This window comes from Bombus affinis, chromosome 5, assembly GCF_024516045.1.
Source record: "Bombus affinis isolate iyBomAffi1 chromosome 5, iyBomAffi1.2, whole genome shotgun sequence".
Classification (NCBI taxonomy): Eukaryota; Metazoa; Arthropoda; class Insecta; order Hymenoptera; family Apidae; genus Bombus; species Bombus affinis.
Window position 1 is genome coordinate 7125270 of NC_066348.1, and position 18515 is coordinate 7143784.

Below are 18515 nucleotides of genomic sequence, written 5' to 3' on the forward strand. Positions count from 1 at the left end.
AAAGAGTTTAAATAAAGATTAATGACGGAAAGATACAAACATTTAATTGTAAAAAATGTACAAGATTTGTGAACGTCATAAGAGAATTTAAGTGATATTGGTGATTCGTATAATTTTACGATATTATTGATAACCAAAGTACGAATATTTACAAGTATTGATTCATTTTATATTTAATATACAATATCTTATTTGTAAGTATCGAATATTTTAAAACTATTAATTTAATTACTATTAATTTAAGAATTATGGATTATTATTTTATAAATCTCTTGTTAATACTAAGTGATATTTAAAAACTGTTTTACATATGTTTCAAGAAACGAAACTTCATTTATTTTTATTTTATAACATGTAAATGTTAATTTATAGAGGTGAAATATTTAAAAAATGATTTAAAAATGAGCACTTTAAACAACTCTGTTATAATCTGTTATGAAAATCCAAAACCAATGAAAGAAAAAGCATTTTCAAGAAAAAAGAAAGTACAAAGAAATGTAAAACGAACATTCTATGAAAGTCCACTGAAACATATCCAATTAAGGTGATAGAAAATGCAAAGAGAATTTGTACGATATGTATAAAATATAGACATATATATACTCACAAGTATTTGTTTTTGTAATTGTAGTAGCAAAAGATGGGCACAAGCACAAAAACGACTATTATTTAATACTAACCAAGTCTTTAACAAAAGAAAAGATTCTTTTTGCTTTGCAAAAGAGTCTTTACAAGATAGTGTTATTATTTTAAGCGATAATGAAAATGAATCAAATAATAAAGATGATGAAAGTAAACAAGAACTACAAACAAGAAAGAGATTCTTAGATTTATCAATAAATGGTGAAGGAAATCCTCATTGTAATTCAAATGAAACATTAAGTCAAACGAAAACTACAGTAGAAGGACCTCCAAGGAAGAAAAGGAAAAAGAACATTGTTGCACTATCAGAAAATAATTCAACTTGTCCTTCAGTATCTAATACAATTATTGATTTAGATGATGAAAACACAGGTAACAAATATGTTTCCTACAAAATAATAACATTTTTCTAGCTAAGAATATTACTGCAATTTAATTTTTTATAGCTTTGGTATCAGATTCTATAAATCAAAGTTTAGATGATATTGTTGTGGTATGGTCATCAACAGAAACTGTTCCATCACCTGCAGAAACTATTCCATCGTCTGTAGAAACTGTTCCACCATCTGCAGAAACTGTTCCACAATCTGTAGAAATTCTTGTGCCAAGTGTAAAAACTCCACCATGTGCAAAGACATCTCTACCATCTGTAAATCAATCAAAAGAAGAACCTATAAATCGAAAGAAGAATGACAGAATTTTTATGATAGATACTACTCCAAATAAAAACAATCTTAGTTGCTTACAATCCAATGAAGATATATTGCAACAATATGAAACAAATACTGAAAAGGATGCAAAAAACAAAAAAGTAGAAGAAGAAGAAAGCGCGAAAACTTGTTTACCTTTCAGCAAACGCAGATTGAAATTTCCTAAACCTCATAATATAAGCAAAAACATTATAATGACAAAACCAAAGACAACTCAAAGATTAAGAAATTTGAAACGATCAGTAACAAACTATACTACATCTACATTTACATCTACTACATCTACTATATCCACTACATTTAATACACCTGCTATATCTACTATATCCACTACATTTAATACACCTGCTACATCTACTATATCCACTACATATAATACACCTGCTACATCTACTATATCCACTACATTTAATACACCTGCTACATCTACTATATCCACTGCATTTAATACAACTATTATACCTACTATATCCACTACATTTGATACGTCTACTATACATACTATATCCAATACGTTTGATACGTCTACTATACATACTATATCCACTACGTTTGATACGTCTACTATACATACTATATCTAGTACAAGTACATTACCATTTGTATATAATATGCCGGTTGCATATAACTATCCTAATTTATATGAATTTCCTAATCCTGGATTTCAAACTACTTTTGAGCCTAGCTTTATATCATATCCTCAATTATCTACAACTGGATCATCTGTACCTCAACCACTTAGTAGCTTACGGGAAATAGTTATTGACGGCAACAATATAGCTATGGCGTATGATGATTGATTATTTGGAGATTATATTTAATTTATGTATTATAATTATATGTGCAGCAAAAATTTAATATTTTCTAGGTATCGTAAACATAAAATATTTGCGGAGGAAGGAATCCGGATAGTCGTAGAGTATTTCCAAAAGAGGGGTCATTCTGTTAAAGTATTTGTACCTCATTATAGAAGATCACTAAACCACCCATTACTTGAAAAGTTATACACAGATGGAATAGTAATTTTTACACCAAGTCGGGTTATCGGTGGTAAACGGATAACTCCTTACGATGATCGGTAAATTGTTTTTCTTTTTAGCTATTGTGAGAACTATTTATTTTATAAAATGGTATTCCTTATCGCTTCTAGGTATATATTAGAATATGCAACAATGTGTGGAGGTATCGTAGTTTCTTTAGACCAATATAGAGACCTATATTTGGAAAAACCAGAATGGCGCGATACAATTGAAAAAAGACTATTGATCCCAACATTTGTAGGAAATTATGTTATGTTTCCTGAAGATCCTTTAGGTAGAGGTGGTCCTACACTGGAAGAATTTCTAAGACATTGAATGTAAAATGTAGTAAAGGATCGATGTAAATAGAAATTTAGTTTATACAGATAAGTTTTTATATTTTCTAATTTAATCAATTTTCTTATTTAATTAATAATAAATTACAATACGTATATATGTGTATATACATATTGTAACTTATTTTATTTGTAATTACGAAAAAATTATAGATAGTATAAGAAAGATTAATACATGAGAAAATATTTGATTAACCTAATTGACAAAAGAGAGCAGCATTTTTTTATTGTAAAAATATTTACATCTGTCAATTATTTTCCAATTTATCTTTTACATGTAAGTGCCTAAGATATAAATTATTTCGTATAGGTAATATAGTGGGGTGAAATTATTGTATGCTTAAAAATAGTAAAATGAAAAAGATATTGTTTCTAAACCATTGAAATAATACATTATAAAATAATATATCATTATATTTAATATACAAAAATAGTCTAATATTTAATTAATAAATGATTATATATTAATGCAATATTTTATACACAATTAAAAAAATAGAAATTAATTTACAATGAAAATACAAAAAAGATTGTTTTAATATAAGGTTTTGGAAAAATACTTCAAGTTCATAAATGTTCATTGAGTTGTACTTATATACTTGACTTAGTTTCAAAAAAGTGTTATTTTTCTGTAAACATAAATTTAGATCAATATTAAGGAAATTCATTTGTTTGTTTAATTGGAAAATTAAGATCACTGAATAAAGAATCACTTTCAATAAATTATATAAACTAAATGTTAATTACTTATATACATGTATAAAAATCAGTAATTTTTTGGTGACATAGAATTCCACATGGGTTTCCAACACCATTTACGAGATTTACGAATACTGTCCATATTTTCTTGCGCTGTTTCGCGCGCTAATCGTTGCATTGGATTTTTGTCATCGGAATTATATTCTGAATTTGATAATACTGTTTCGTGTTGAAAAGCAGAAGTCACGCCTAAGGAAGAATATTTTATATATTTTACTATTATTATATATAAAAAATCCTAATAGAAAATATGCTCATATAATAAGAGAATAATTACTCGCTTTGGCAAATAATTTTTCTAAGACGTATTGATCATCTTCAATTAGTTTAGGTTCGTCTGTCAGAGAACGTTCAAGACGTCGTCCAATTAAATGTGAGACACGTTCTCCTTCAAATAGAGCTGAGATAGCACGCTCTTCTAATCGTCTTTTTCTTTTTCCTTTACAACGATTTTTATTTAATTTTGACAACGTATCTTCATTCATATTCACATTACATGTTACTGTTTCGTTACTTCTATCTAAAATTTCAGTTACCTTAGCATCATTAGATAGACATTGTACAGTAGCCTTCTTATTTGATGTTTCATGTATTTTAACATCAGAATTTGATCTACTTGTTAATGCATGATCTTCATTTTCCAGTTTATTATTTAAGATGTTGTCTGCATTGTATTCAATATTTTTTGAAATTTTATTTTGGATTTTGTTGTCATTAGTACTTTCTTGATTTGCAGAAGAAAGTATATCTTCATTTTTTTTATGAAGATTACTCTCGTTTTTAATACCTTTTTTTGTTAAATTATCCTTGAACATTTCATAATTGTGTTTTAAAATATCTTGATCAATATTATTATTATGGCAACTTGAAACATAATGATTCTCCGTAGCGTGTGCTATTTGTATTACAGGTGTAGAGTTTGAGGTATTTTGACTTATATTTTTACTAAGTGTAGATGCTAATTTTCGCATTTTTTCAATTTTATTAGATGAAAATTTGGTAGACGAAGAAACTAGTCTAGATTGTCCGAATAACTGATCTATTTCACTAGAATTATTATTGATAGATTCATTAAAATTAAAAAGTTCAACTAAATCGGAAGTTTTAAATAATCTATGTTGACGTGGATCTTCTAAAACCTTATTTGCAAGAAGTATTTTAAATATTTGTCTGTGATACATCTGAAACAAAACATTATCTCATAAATACTTCGAAATATTCACCAAAAGAAAAACTTAAAATTTTACCTTTTCTTCAATAGTACCAGCAGTAATAAGTCTATAAATGGTAACTTTTTTGTTTTGTCCAATTCTCCATGCACGTGCTCTTGCTTGAGCATCAGTTGCTGGATTCCAATCCGGATCATAAATAACTACTCGATTTGCTCCAGTCAAATTTACTCCCAGACCTCCAACACGCGTAGTTAACAAAAACACAAAATATGATGGATCCTGCACGAAAAGGATCAAATTACAAAAAGACTTAAAATATTAATAAAATGTATTTTCCGTTTATCGATATATATATATATACCTTATTAAATAAACGAATTGTTTCTTGTCGTTGTGACATAGAAGTAATTCCATCCATTCTTAAATAAGAATATTCTTCGCTTTGTACTAGAGATTCTAAAACATGCATCATCTGCAAATAAAACTTTGTTATACATTATTTTGTACATAACATATGTTTATAAACAATTATATAACTTATTTACTTGTCTCCCTTGAGTAAAAAGAAGTACTCTATGTCCCTGTTTCTTCCAAATTTTAAGAAGGGACCGAACCACTATCATTTTACCAGAGCGCTTCCAGTATCCAAATTTCTCCAATGCTTCATTTGATACATCAATGTCTTCATCTGAATCCTAAATATACATTTAATTAAATACAATGAATATTAGCGCGCTGCGTGATATAAATATTATAATATAAATTAAATTATAATTTAAATAAAATATATAAGTTATAAACTTACAACTGGATTTGTATAAAGAAACAAATCAGGATGATTACATATCTTCCTAAGCACTGATAATGCTATGAGGAGGCGAGCCCTGTATCTTCTGCTTACTGAATTACTCTTTTCATGCAAAATGAAACTAACATCTGCAGAACGCAAATATTCTTTATATAGTTCCTTTTGTTCTTCTGTTAAACTGCAAAACAGTACCTAAAAAAAACATGAATTGAGATATGAAATTATACATTCTTACAAAATATCCTAATGTGTAACAAACCTGTTCATTCTTTTCTGGTAGACTAAGATGATGTTGTACATCATTTTTTGTTCTTCGGAGCATATACGGTGTAATAGTATCTCTAAGCATTGTAGCGACCTGAAGCGCGATAGCTTCTTGCAAAGGAGAAGCATTTGTATATCCTCCACGAGTTATAGGGGTTGCACAATGCTCTAAAAATGCAGGTAAAGTGCCTAACTTGCCAGGTAGAATAAAATCAAAAAGGGACCATAGTTCTTTTAAGGAGTTTTGCATAGGGCTACCCGTTAACAAAAGTCGATGTGGTGTAGAGAATTCCTTTACTGCTTTACTGATCTACAAGAATTCAGTTGCAATTGCTTTTGTACCTAATTGTAAAATCGTCACAGATTAAAAGCAAGAAACTACCTTTGCTTGTGGATTTCTTATTTTGTGACCTTCATCAAGTATGACATAGTGCCATTGACTGGTTACAAGTAAATTTTTATGTATAAGCATACCAGAATAAGAAGTAATTAATACACCACCAGATTTTAAAGAGTGCATTAAATACTCTAAATTACCTGAAAAGATATTTATTAATAATATAAAAGTAATAAAATATCACATCATTATCATATATGTTAGTGTAGTAAGTAACAGATGATTTTATCTTACCATTATAAGTTCCACATTGATGTAGAACAGCCACTCTTAAAATAGGCCACCATTCATGAAAATGCTTTACCCATTGTTCCATTAGAGTAGCTGGACAAACAATTATAGTTGGTCCCAAACCTCTGAACCTATGAATAAGTAGTTATTATTAATTAAATATGTATTATGACTTTGTTAAAATAATCAATAAGCAGAAAGTATGTACCTTCCACCATCTGACAGTAATTCACTACAATCTAAACCTGCAAGAAATGCAATTACTTGAACAGTCTTTCCCAAACCCATTTCATCACCTAGTAACCCTCCTAAGCCACGAAGATGCAGTTCCCACAACCATTGTACAGACACTTTCTGATATCTAAAAAAATTAGTCAGTTTTATATATACACATAATAGATATATATATATAAAAATCAATCTTTTAATTATTCATACTTATATAACTTTTTCCATATAGATTGAGGAATTTTAAATAAATTATCTATTTTGTGTAATGGTTCATCCTTTGGATAACCACTTTTCTCTACCCTTTCTCTATACATCTCTTCATTTCCATCATCCAAAACTAAAATTCACATAATTCTCTATTAATAGAAGTGACATATTATAATGATTAATTTTAAGATAAATCACTATGTTTACCTCTTTTTGAATGAACAGATTTGGTAAGAGATTTTCTCTTTTTACATGATTTTCCTTCATCTGCTATAAAATTAAAAAGAAAAACGATGCTTTATTAATAAATATTGTTTCAAATTAAACTAGTGATAATATGTACCTGAATCTATTTGTTCATCACTCGGTACATATTCACTTTCAGAATCATTAGTTATATCTGCAAATTTAACGTTTGTTGTATTTTCAATCAATGTCTCTTTAGTATTATCTTTGGAACTATTACAGGAAATGAATTCATTTTTTGAATGTTTAGCCCCTTTGGTAGAATTCTCAACTTGATTAAACTTACTATCTTCTGTTTCATAATTAATGTCATTGTTTTTATTTAAGCCTTTTGATGTTTCAAATTCAGAAACTAATTTCTTCTTATTAGGTTTGATTTTTGTTTTTTTTACTATTTTAAATTCTTTAGGATGAGTATTTAATAATTTTGGTTTTTTAATTGTTATTGCGTTATTACTAGTATACTTAGATGCCTTTGAATTTTCTTTCAAACGTTTTCTTTGTTTGGCAAGTTCAGCCTGCTGTCGAAGGTATTTTTCAAGATCAAGTAAATGAGAGGATTTATTAAATGTCCTGAAAAATGAATATTAAGTTTAGTTTTTATAATTTTTACTTATAACAATTTTATTAATAACATATACCCTTTAGTTTTTAATAAATCAAACCGTTTTTCAATTGCTTGAAAGGGTGTAATCTCTCCAGTTTGAACTTGTTTTTCTAATTCTTTTTGTCCTGAACAATCTATAGTACCAGTTCCATTATCATTGTTTATTTCTTTTGAATCCTTTTTTGTTTTTATATTTGATTTCATGAAATTATCAATTTCTTTTGATGCTTCATTAAAAATGCTTTCCTCACTTCTTATTGACAAAACCTAATAATGTTTCTTTATTACTAACAGTATGATAAGAATAAATTAAATTTTATGTTACATATTGTATAATGGTATATGTTCGACTTTTTTAAATATTACAATTGCAGATAGTAAAAGTAATATATTATGTTTTATCGTTATATTTTAAATAAGATATAACATAAATTAAAAAGAAAGATGAGATAATTAACAAAAATGTTTTATATATTCTCTTCCGTTACAAAAATTTAAAAATATTCTAACTAAATCAATTTTATAATATAACCTTCTCTCTCAAACTGTTATCACTCTCATTTACGTGTATACCATTAAATTTTTCATTATCAAAAACTTGTTCTTGATCATCACTTTCCATGACTGCGATAATGAAATCAAATGATACCTTCACGTGTTACAATATAATCTGTGATAAACAATAATCAGAAAGTGGCAAAAAATTGAGAAAATGTAGAATTTTAAGAACTATATCTTAAATGGCTTTAATTTTAAATTATTAATTTTTCTGATAGAATATTTGATAAATAAACATTGTCATTCAACTTGCATAATATTACAATCAATGGAAATAGATATAACTGTTGTAATGCCTAGCTTTACCGGCATATTAAACGTTATTTCACGTAAATATTGTTAGATGGTAGCACTATAAATATAGTATCAGTACAAATTATGCAGATCAAAATCATCAGAATATAAAAAATGTAATATACTCGCGAATTTAATCGCTTTTAATATTAAAATAAAGATTCAGGGTGACAGAAATAAATTTGGAAACACTATAAATTCTTATGTTTTTATTTTATTTTATTTCCTAAAATTTAACCATAGGCGGCTAACATATGAGCCAGCTATAAAATATTTAAATACTATAATTAAAAATTTTGCCTAAGAAGAATAAAAATCAAATTGCAAGGAATTGACGGGAAATCGTCTTCATTCTCTTAAAAATGCATGAAAATGTTTTTAAAAAAGCAAGTTAGTTTTAAGCAAAATTTTAATAAAATTAATTAGGTCCAAACCCATCTTGGAGTAACGCCTTTAAATTCGAAAGAGTCCGGGTGACCTACATGCGAAATATTAGGAAAACTTTTCGACCATTGGAATGGTGTTCGCGATTGCAATGTAGATGGCCCGGAAGTAGCTTCAAAGCTTTTGAGACCATCCGCACAAATTGCTAAAATCTTTGTATCTATAATACCATACGGTACAGGTATATCCTCCAAGTCACCACGATATGTCAATTCCCGCAACTGATTTGTTTTTGAATTTTGTTCCTCGGAAGTGCAACCTTCCTGGCTGCATCCACGCATTAAGTTTCGAAATTGCTCGAACGTAGTGATATTCTCTTGTAAACGCGTTAAACGGGTTTTCAAAAGATCTGCATCCTTCTTGACAGGCCGTACGATGTCGTTGATATTTTGAAAATTCGATATACCAATATACGATATGAAGCCGATTTTCTTAAACTTCTCGGTGTAATTCATAGCAACGGTGATGCGTGGTAGTTGTTCCACTAATAATACAGTCATGGAACGTGGCTCAAAACTGATCCATTGTAATGCAGAAGCTCCACCATTTTGATGAGATATAGTGTCAAACCAAGATTGACTGTTCGTTGCTAGTCGATTTGCTGCCATTAATCTTACAGTTAGCATTACCTATAACATTATTATTATTACTTAATAACTTTTTGTACATAAAATAAACTATATATATGGTGCACCTGTATATCATGTACGAATTGGCATCATGACGAATCTTTTCATTCTGTCATAAAGAATCGTCTCATACTTGCTTGCACATGATATTCAGGCGCATATTATGTGAATTTAACAATAAATTCATACATGATCTTTTGGATACAAAAGACTCCACTCATTCTGATTCGTTGCTAATAAAGATGTTCCAGTAATAATCATTTCATGATTTTCTCCATTTATTAAATAGAATTCATCGCGGGACGATAATGCTCCAGGATAGGATGAGAATACAATTGATCGACCCGGAATTAATGCATCAGTTTTTGTCGTAGGTAGCACATGATAGCCAAATGTGTATTTTTTTAAGAGCCTTAACATTTGAGTGTATCTATAAAATAAGAAATAAAGATTTGTAATTTATTCGTATTAATTTCTATCATTTAATAAAGTATACATTTAAACATATTTACATAGTTTGTAGTTTTATATAATTTAAGTAATTACACCCACGTTTATTATAATTATTCTTGCAGCATGAAAATACAAAGCTTATGTTAGTTTATATTTGAAATTCTTAAACAAATTGATTAATATAAGAAATATATAATGATTCACTTACGGTGCTGATGTATGTTGATTGATTGCAACTAGAGGTTCCGAATTGTCTCTTGCAAGAAATTTGAAGGTGATCATAGAACTTACTACGGAATTGGAAATATTGAATACTTGTTGGAAACCAGATAAATCGGAAGTCAAGGCGAGCCAAAGGAAATCATCAGATTCCAATGATACTGACACACGACTCCGACGTACAGCAAATTTCCAACCAGCTTCCAAACCATCTAATTGGGCATAAAATAATCGTACCTAAACAAAAATCAATTTTATTTTATTTTATTAACATATTTTTTATATTTTTTAATATTTAGTATTTTTTTTAGTTATAGTTTATTTTGTCATCTTTTAAAACTACTAAGAATATGATTTATTATTAAGACAATAGGATAATTGTGTACCATATGCCAAAAAGGATCAGTAGACTCCGTCAATTCAGCATGTTCACGAATGACGGCAGTGTTGTCTCGAAGATATCGCATTAGCTTTCGGCACTCAACGGGTTTTGCTTCGCATTTTGGCTTTATAGTGTTGAACCAATGATGATGAATTAATTGCCAAGTTAGACTACCTTCCAACAGTCCGGCGGCATAAGCTTGCACAGTATCTGGGTATTTTGATGATGTTTCTATTTCAATATAGGACCATCTGTAAAAATTATATTATGAATCATTTTATCTCTTGATTATAGATATATATATACTTAACATACAAATATTATATTATATTTGTAATATTAGCTTTATACATATATTTTTTATATTAACTTCATGTATGACATTGACTTACCCATGCTCGAAAATTTCAGTTTTGTAATAGGCTCGAGCTGCATGCAATGGTATAGCAGTTAGATCATTGCCTTGGCCCCAAAACTCAATACGATATCCTCCTTTACGGTTCCATAATACGGTGGCTGAATAGATTCCATCTTGTTCGACACTGTTAACATACGATAGATAGGTAATTAGAAAAGTTTAACTGGTTTATCTGTGCACATATGAAATGAATATATTAGACAAATGATCTGAAATGCCCACATAATTGACAACAAAATAAATTTTAGTTTTAACTTCTACGATTAGAAATTATCGTTAATAATTAATGATCTGATTATAAGAGAATTAAAAATTTATTATGCGTCTATGTGAAATATGCAAAGTATACATTATACATATCAATATCCTTCAAATACAGAACCTACTTCTAATTGCAAATCCTGATTGCAATCACATGTGTAATGTATGCTACATTATTCATTTATATCGAACTTTAGAAACGTAGGCAACTCATGAAACTCATTAAAACCAGTTTTTAGTAATTCTTTACACAAATACGGGCGCGCGCACGCGCACACATACACACACACACACACTTAAAAATATCTTAATTGCAATACGAAATATTTTTCCCTACTAGTTCATACGTACACTTTTTGAAACAATTAATTTCATTTAGATTACATATCAAGTTATATAATAACATAAAAATCTGCTTGAATTGAATTAAAATTAAAGTTACAGTACTCGAAAATTCAGATGCCATCTATACAAATATATCATAAATATTTTCCAAAAATTTTACTTAACTAAAATAATACATATATATATATATATCTGAAATGAATAACAGGCAATTAGATAACAGCGACGTCGCATAATACAGATCAAAGGACAATAATTCATAAAATTAAATAACAAAAATAATAGTACAAATATATTACAAAATAACAAAAAGATATTTAATTAAAAAAACTAAGAATAAGGCATATTTCAAGAATTTATGTAGATCACGTGCAAATGATAATGACCGGTGCAAATACGACAATGACAAACTTATGACAATAAATAAAGTAGTTTTTATTATCTGTTCGGCGAAATTATCGTTTGCCGCTCGTGCACGCGGCAAGCAAGATAAACCGCGTGTTAAGTACGTAAAGGCTTTGGTACGTCGGAAGCGCAACGTGTGCACACACCAGCCATGCTGTGATAGCGACAAGCGCGAATTCGAGAAGCCAGACGTTGCGTTACTCGATCCTATGTCGCGACCGGTCCTATCCAGCTTGTTACCATCGAAATGCTGATGCTTCCGATCGCTTCACTTACATTGCTGCACGCGTTTCACATGTGTCGAATGCGGTCGGAGTTATCGCAGGAACGTTGATCTTTCAAGCAAGAGCACTTGTTTCTTGATAAAAAATCACGACATCCGTTATATGTATGTATATTGAAATAGCTTGATATAGATCGATATTTGATTTATGGCCCATAGTGATTTAAATAAGATGTACATAGTTGCATTGAGTATTAATTTTTAATCTGTATATGCTCCAACGTTAGGTGAATGTTATCAATTTGGTACTATTTCAGTTAATGAATGCTATAATGCTTTTAAATATTAGATTATTATTTTTGCGCTTTTCATCTAAATATAAATCATAAATTATTGTATTATCTTTTGGAATACTTTTCATACCTTTCATACTTTTTTTATATTTACATTCCATATATTTTTGTAACATTTGTATTTTTCTTATAATTACCTTTTGTCAGGACAGTCTAATTTAAGAATATTTATAAATATTAGCCATGTCATGATTATTCCTATTTAATCCTGATTTCTATTAAAGTGATATAGTGAATTAATGAACTTACTGTCCGAATTCACCGAGGATTATGGCCCCGACTCCTAGTAAAGCTACGGCAATTAGGATGTAAGTGGAGATGCGTGTCTGCAGCCAGGAGGCTCCTACTACCTTCAGCATGGCTCATCGGTAAGCTATACACCTTGGTTACGAGAAGAGAAGAAAGCAGAAAAGCACGAATTTCGCGTTCTCAACCCATCGATTACAGAAGCTGGTCTTCGGCCTCCTCAGGCGTTTCAATAGCTGCCAATACGCGCTTGTCTCGTGATTACTGAAACAGTTAAACAATTTCCAATTCAGTCAAAATATTCATTTCTATTGGAATTATCTACATATATATTCCACCATATCATTAAAAGTCACTATATTATTAAAAGCTTGATGAGAGACTTATCTATTTTGCACAGTATCTTGTTTTTCATGATAGTCATCGTAAGTTCTCTAAATCTATATCTATATTTAAAATTTTCCTGTCTTGTAACATAAAAAGAAAGTCTATAATTTTATCATAGAATACACGTTTGAATAACAGTTATTTGAAGATTCTAGTTCAGTTACTCTGTTATACTTTGTTTATTTGGACATTATTACAAAACAATTGCCATTTATATGCAATGAATTATTATAGAATCAAGGATAAAATTAATTGACCGCGTAAGAATCAGATTTTGTCTTCTATAAATTATCCCATGGTCCATCGTTCATTTGTCGCTTACAACACGGATCACTTTTATCGCCGCTATATGTTTTGTACCGGCATAAGACAGGAATGAGACGGAGGCTAAAGTCGAATTCTCTTTGAGTTTAGCATTTGGCACTTGTAATATGCATGAACTAATTGATAAACCTACAAAATATACGTTTACTATTGATACCGTGGATTCTCTATAAATCGACGCATTTTTTTCAGAGCATGATGATGGAATATAAATATGGGACGACTTTTTTGTCAGTTACCGGTTCATTTTCAATTCTCAAGCATTCTTAAAATTTTCACAAGAATCTATCAACTATATGTAGAAGTACACACTCTCTGGTTTGTGATCTCTACAGAATTATTTATTATAATTTAAACAGGAAACAATGGTTATTTAACGTGAACTTAATGCAGTAATTAAGTGATTTAACTAAGATAACTTGAATTAATGATTCACAACTCTGGCTACAACTCTTAGTATAACTCTAATCGCAACTGATTAACGGCTACCTTTTATACCACGGTTTTGGTACTCCTAGCATGCAGATGTGGATGATCCATGGTCAAGTATAGCTTTTTTAATTATCCCGTGTCATAAAAGGCCACGGGTATATGACCCATCTTTCCCTGGCCTGCCAACACTTTTATTGTTTTTTATCTGTAGTACATCGCGATTTTCTCCCCGATACTACATATATATATTAAGGATATAGTATTGACATCTTTGTAAATTTAAAAGAAGATAATATTACGCAGTTTTCTATTAGTTTCTGACTTTCTTCTCAACGCTAACAAAACACTGATATGACTCTCTAAAAAAAAAAAAAAAAAAAATGAAGATCAAGGTCATTTTATTGATTGATAATCATTATATTATCATGTTGTATTATGAATACCTTTATGGCAAAATATAATACAATATCAGCTTCTATGTGAGAGAATATTGAATTAAAACTTTTGGTATTGACAGCGCTGTTTTTATGCAGATATCTCTCCAGGCCATAAAAGACTAGCGAATGATCTTAGGAACTTGCAAATTGCTGATGAAGGTTAAGGTCTAGGTTCGTTCACAGCATTTCAAGGATTTTGCGTTGATATTTGCAATTAGATGTGTTTAGTTCCTTTAATTATCGTTCATTCGGCGAACTAGGCTTGTAGATAGTAACTTGTTATGTAATTGTAAAACACTTATCTGTAAAAGTTAACGGATAAATTTGCCATTAAGCATAGCGTTAGATTTAGACAAATATCTATGTCATAATATATAATTAAAAAGATAAGTATAAATTGAAGTAACATGTTAGAAAACATTTTAGATAAATATTGTTAGAAGTTTCTATATCCTATTAATGATATGAAAGAGCACAACAAACAACATATTGCATATATAGAGTAAAAATTTGTTCTCAATAGTTATGTATTACACACACTGTTCCTTTAAAACGTTAACTAAGATTCATGTAAGTATTTCTTTTAAATACTAACTTTTAATGAAAGATATATATGCATATTGTATAAAAATAAATTCGTACTAACACTTAATAACACTGCAAAAATATTGGCAAGTACAATGAAGAGGATTATTATAATTCAATTGCAAAACTCTAAAACTATTCTTCAAACGGAGTTACAATCTTCTTCTTCTAAAAAATAGCTTCTTTTCTTAATACATTATAAATTTTATTGTCTTTTTTCAATAATTATTAATGTTTTGATCGTTAATGATAGTATCATCGTTCATAAATGAATCTCGGGAACTGAGCCAATAGGAATTTTCTCGTTACTGTCAGAGTTCACTTGCATCCGACAACTATATGTTGAATTGTTTTCTGCGACGTATTATCTTTACAATTGACGTATTCTATAGCAAAATGTAAATAAATTTATCATCATTCAAGCTCATAAATTGGATGAACATTGACTTCGAGAGATTTCTTGCTTGCAATGCAATTGCTGAAACAACACTTTCTTTTACAAAATGTGACTATGGAAATGGATAAAAGATATTATGTTTTAAGTAAATATAATAAAAATTCGGAAGGAAAATCATTTTAAATTATTTTGTTTTTTTTAAAGAATTACGTCTTCTGTATTATAGAAACGAAATATTTGGGACCTTCTTTAATAAAAATTATTTTTGACTGTATTATCAAAGAGATTACTATACATATGATCAGAACAATCTTTTTGCAATATCTTTATATTTTTTTATATTCAATTTAACAACTGCTATTAACGATAAGAAGACGACGATGGTTATTAAAAATCGTCTTATACCAAAAATTGTTCTCTTATATTTATTTTTTCAATTCTAAGACATGTCCAAGAACGCATAACAATATTTCTATATAATATGATATTAAATTACAAGAAATTTTTATATACGAATTTGTTTAAATAATTACTCATTAAAATCCAGATAAAAAAATGATAAAAGATAATAATAATCACACTTTCTTTAACGACTCTTTACGACCAAATCCTTACTAAAAATAGTATACTTCACTAAAAGATTAAAATAAACCAAATATTTAATAATTACTAGTGTACTTTTGCATCAAAAGACATTTTGATATATATTATATAGAAAATTTGAACATCTACTAATCCTGATGTAAATTAGAATTATCAATATGTTAAGTAACAATGGAAACTTTAATAAAAATATAATAAAACAGTCCTGTGACGATTCGAAAAGCACAATAAGCTTTTTTTTTATACTACATATACATCCTCCTATCCTTACAATAGTTATTTTCCAATCGTAAATCTTGTATCATAATTGAATAGCAAATAAAGTTTTTTCATAGAATTGGGTGTGCCAATCGGAAAGATCTATTAGCATACTCTAAATACGCTCAATTTCGAGTGAATGCATAATCTATAATAATTTACAATCTTTTCTGCCGATTGAAAATATTTAAAATGGATAAGCGTAGTACGTCAAACTTAACGATTTTAATTAGCAATTGGCTAGTACAAATATCCACGCGCTTATATATTTAAATTTAGTCACTTTGGTATACGATGTTATAGATCATTACAATTCATGTTTCCACGTGTGAATGGCATCTTTGTACCTCATAATCATAATTATGTGAAGTAATGACGTTCTTCAAGATGGAAAAAATATGTGGACCGTAAACATTGTGGTGGAATTACATTGGTATTAAGTAAAGAATGAATATAATTAGTAATTAATTATATAAATATTCTTATCAGATTTTCTGGCTAATTACAAAGAATAATTAATGTAAAAAATGGTGATATAAAAAGTAAATGTTTCTATATTTATTGTTGAGTTAAAATTTGTATAGGAATTTAGAAAAATATTTAGTTTCTAACTTTGTGACAAAGGTGTAAAGTTCTGAATATTATTGCAAATCTATATATTGAATTAAGTAGATTTAGTAGCGCGATTACTTTTACAGGAGATAATGCATTATATTAGTTTATGGTTTTAAACATATTAACCGGAAATATAACACATGAATAGATACACTGGCAATTCGAATCAAATCAATGTATTGTATAGAGTCACGATTTCTTCGACCTCCTTATCATTCGCCAATTATTAATCTGAGTCATCGTTGCACACTTTGACGTGGGATTCTAACTTGCAATTATCGAACGACCTGAATAAACATATACTACATGAAGAATAATATAATATATACATTACGTCTTTTAAATTCATTTTAGAGTCAATGAATATGAATAATGTACGTATGATTATGTATGAGTACAAGTATGAATAATAAAGTAAATAATGTTTACACCAATTTGAAGTTACTATATTTCACACGAATAGAATGTAGTAATTTACTCTTATTTAAAGAATGTTCAATAAAACCACGATATACATATAAGTTGCCATGACACGAACAAATTTATGAAAACAACTGTACCTCTCATTCTAAAGCCTCAAACAGGAAGCAATATAGCATGCAAGATAAGAACTGTGACAAATATTTGTAAAAAAACTGGTAAATTTTTATATTTAAATTCATATTTAATTTTTTGCTAAGCTAATAAATCTGTTCTAAATGATATGAATACAAGAATAAAATCCAAAAATCTAAGAAAATAAATTATACACATTCCTTTGCTAAACGAGAAATAAACTCTGATTTTCACTTCAAAGAACTTGCAATGTACGAATCTCATAGCCAATTCCACACGACATGAGAGCGCGGCAAACAAGTTACATGCAACCACGTGAACAGACTACCGTCGCGGCAGCTGTGTATTTCACTGCAGAAAATTAAAACTTAAAAGTTCCATAAAGGGAACAAATATAAAAATCAATATTCTTTATAGAAAAACTTCACATGAGAAAATGTAATAATATTGAGAAACAAGAACATTTCTATGAATCGCAAACAATTTATCAATCGACCGTCTCGGAATATTTCTATTCAGTGTGCGCGCCTGAGCCATACACGCTCTCGTGCATGTCTCTTTTTTTCCTCGTATGAATTTTTCGTTCAATCACTTACCAAGAGTAATGGAATAGATTCTGAATTGAAGCGCGTCGAACACGGGTAGAAAATCAGTCATTCGTACGGAGATTACATTCCTTTGGCGTGCTTTTTTGCCGCGACTTTACGACGTGGACCAGTTGCTCCGACACTGAAGTCCAAGCGCGAGCATACGCTGCTTCTCGACTGACGCGGCAACCCGTCAACCAGAATTTCGAGTACTATAAGTTGCATATTCCCTTTCCACCTTCCAAGCCAACCGGCGTCGACGGCCTTTGCTATGTCGTTGCCACTGCTGGGTCACGTTGTCGCGGCACCCTGCACTCGGATTGATACGCCCCGTTATCAATTCGCTTTATCATTTTCAAGTTTCCGTATATTGGCGCCATTCCTAAGCAAAATGATTGGTGTAAAACGTAAGATATTTTAAAATTATATAAGATATTAGATACATCTAGATTCTAG

General features: G+C 29.3%; 3 protein-coding genes across 9 annotated transcripts; 1 reads left to right on the top strand and 2 right to left on the bottom strand.

Annotated features, from left to right (window-relative positions):
* Window positions 1-394: 394 nt before the first annotated feature.
* On the top strand, window positions 395-2833 carry LOC126916952 (uncharacterized). Its single transcript, XM_050723297.1, is given in 6 exon segments — window positions 395-544; window positions 632-790; window positions 793-1014; window positions 1089-2139; window positions 2221-2430; window positions 2503-2833. Coding segments are annotated over 5 exon segments (1719 nt in total). The 5' UTR covers window positions 395-544; window positions 632-759; the 3' UTR covers window positions 2708-2833.
* Window positions 2834-3365: 532 nt separating this feature from the next.
* Window positions 3366-8496, bottom strand: LOC126916950 (DNA excision repair protein ERCC-6-like). Of its 7 annotated transcripts, none has more exons than XM_050723293.1 (16): window positions 8182-8496; window positions 7684-7916; window positions 7329-7615; window positions 7140-7196; window positions 7004-7063; window positions 6797-6926; window positions 6567-6719; window positions 6362-6489; window positions 6113-6267; window positions 5726-6040; window positions 5464-5658; window positions 5204-5353; window positions 5020-5130; window positions 4734-4937; window positions 3764-4667; window positions 3366-3675 (listed from the first exon to the last, which is right to left on the bottom strand). In XM_050723293.1, the coding sequence occupies exons 1-16, from the start codon at window positions 8269-8271 to the stop codon at window positions 3494-3496; spliced, it is 3354 nt and encodes a 1117-aa protein (XP_050579250.1). In that variant the 5' UTR covers window positions 8272-8496; the 3' UTR covers window positions 3366-3493. The 7 variants fall into 7 exon arrangements, with proteins under 7 accessions (XP_050579250.1, XP_050579248.1, XP_050579246.1 ...); XM_050723291.1 differs by having other exon boundaries at window positions 7004-7066; window positions 8182-8495; XM_050723289.1 differs by having other exon boundaries at window positions 7140-7615.
* Window positions 8497-8695: 199 nt separating this feature from the next.
* On the bottom strand, window positions 8696-18361 carry LOC126916316 (putative phospholipase B-like lamina ancestor). Its single transcript, XM_050722008.1, has 7 exons — window positions 18069-18361; window positions 12883-13143; window positions 11021-11170; window positions 10633-10879; window positions 10236-10483; window positions 9764-10004; window positions 8696-9574 (listed from the first exon to the last, which is right to left on the bottom strand). Exons 2-7 carry the CDS (start codon window positions 12990-12992, stop codon window positions 8924-8926), a joined length of 1647 nt encoding a protein of 548 aa, XP_050577965.1. The 5' UTR covers window positions 12993-13143; window positions 18069-18361; the 3' UTR covers window positions 8696-8923.
* Between the last annotated feature and the right edge of the window lie 154 nt (window positions 18362-18515).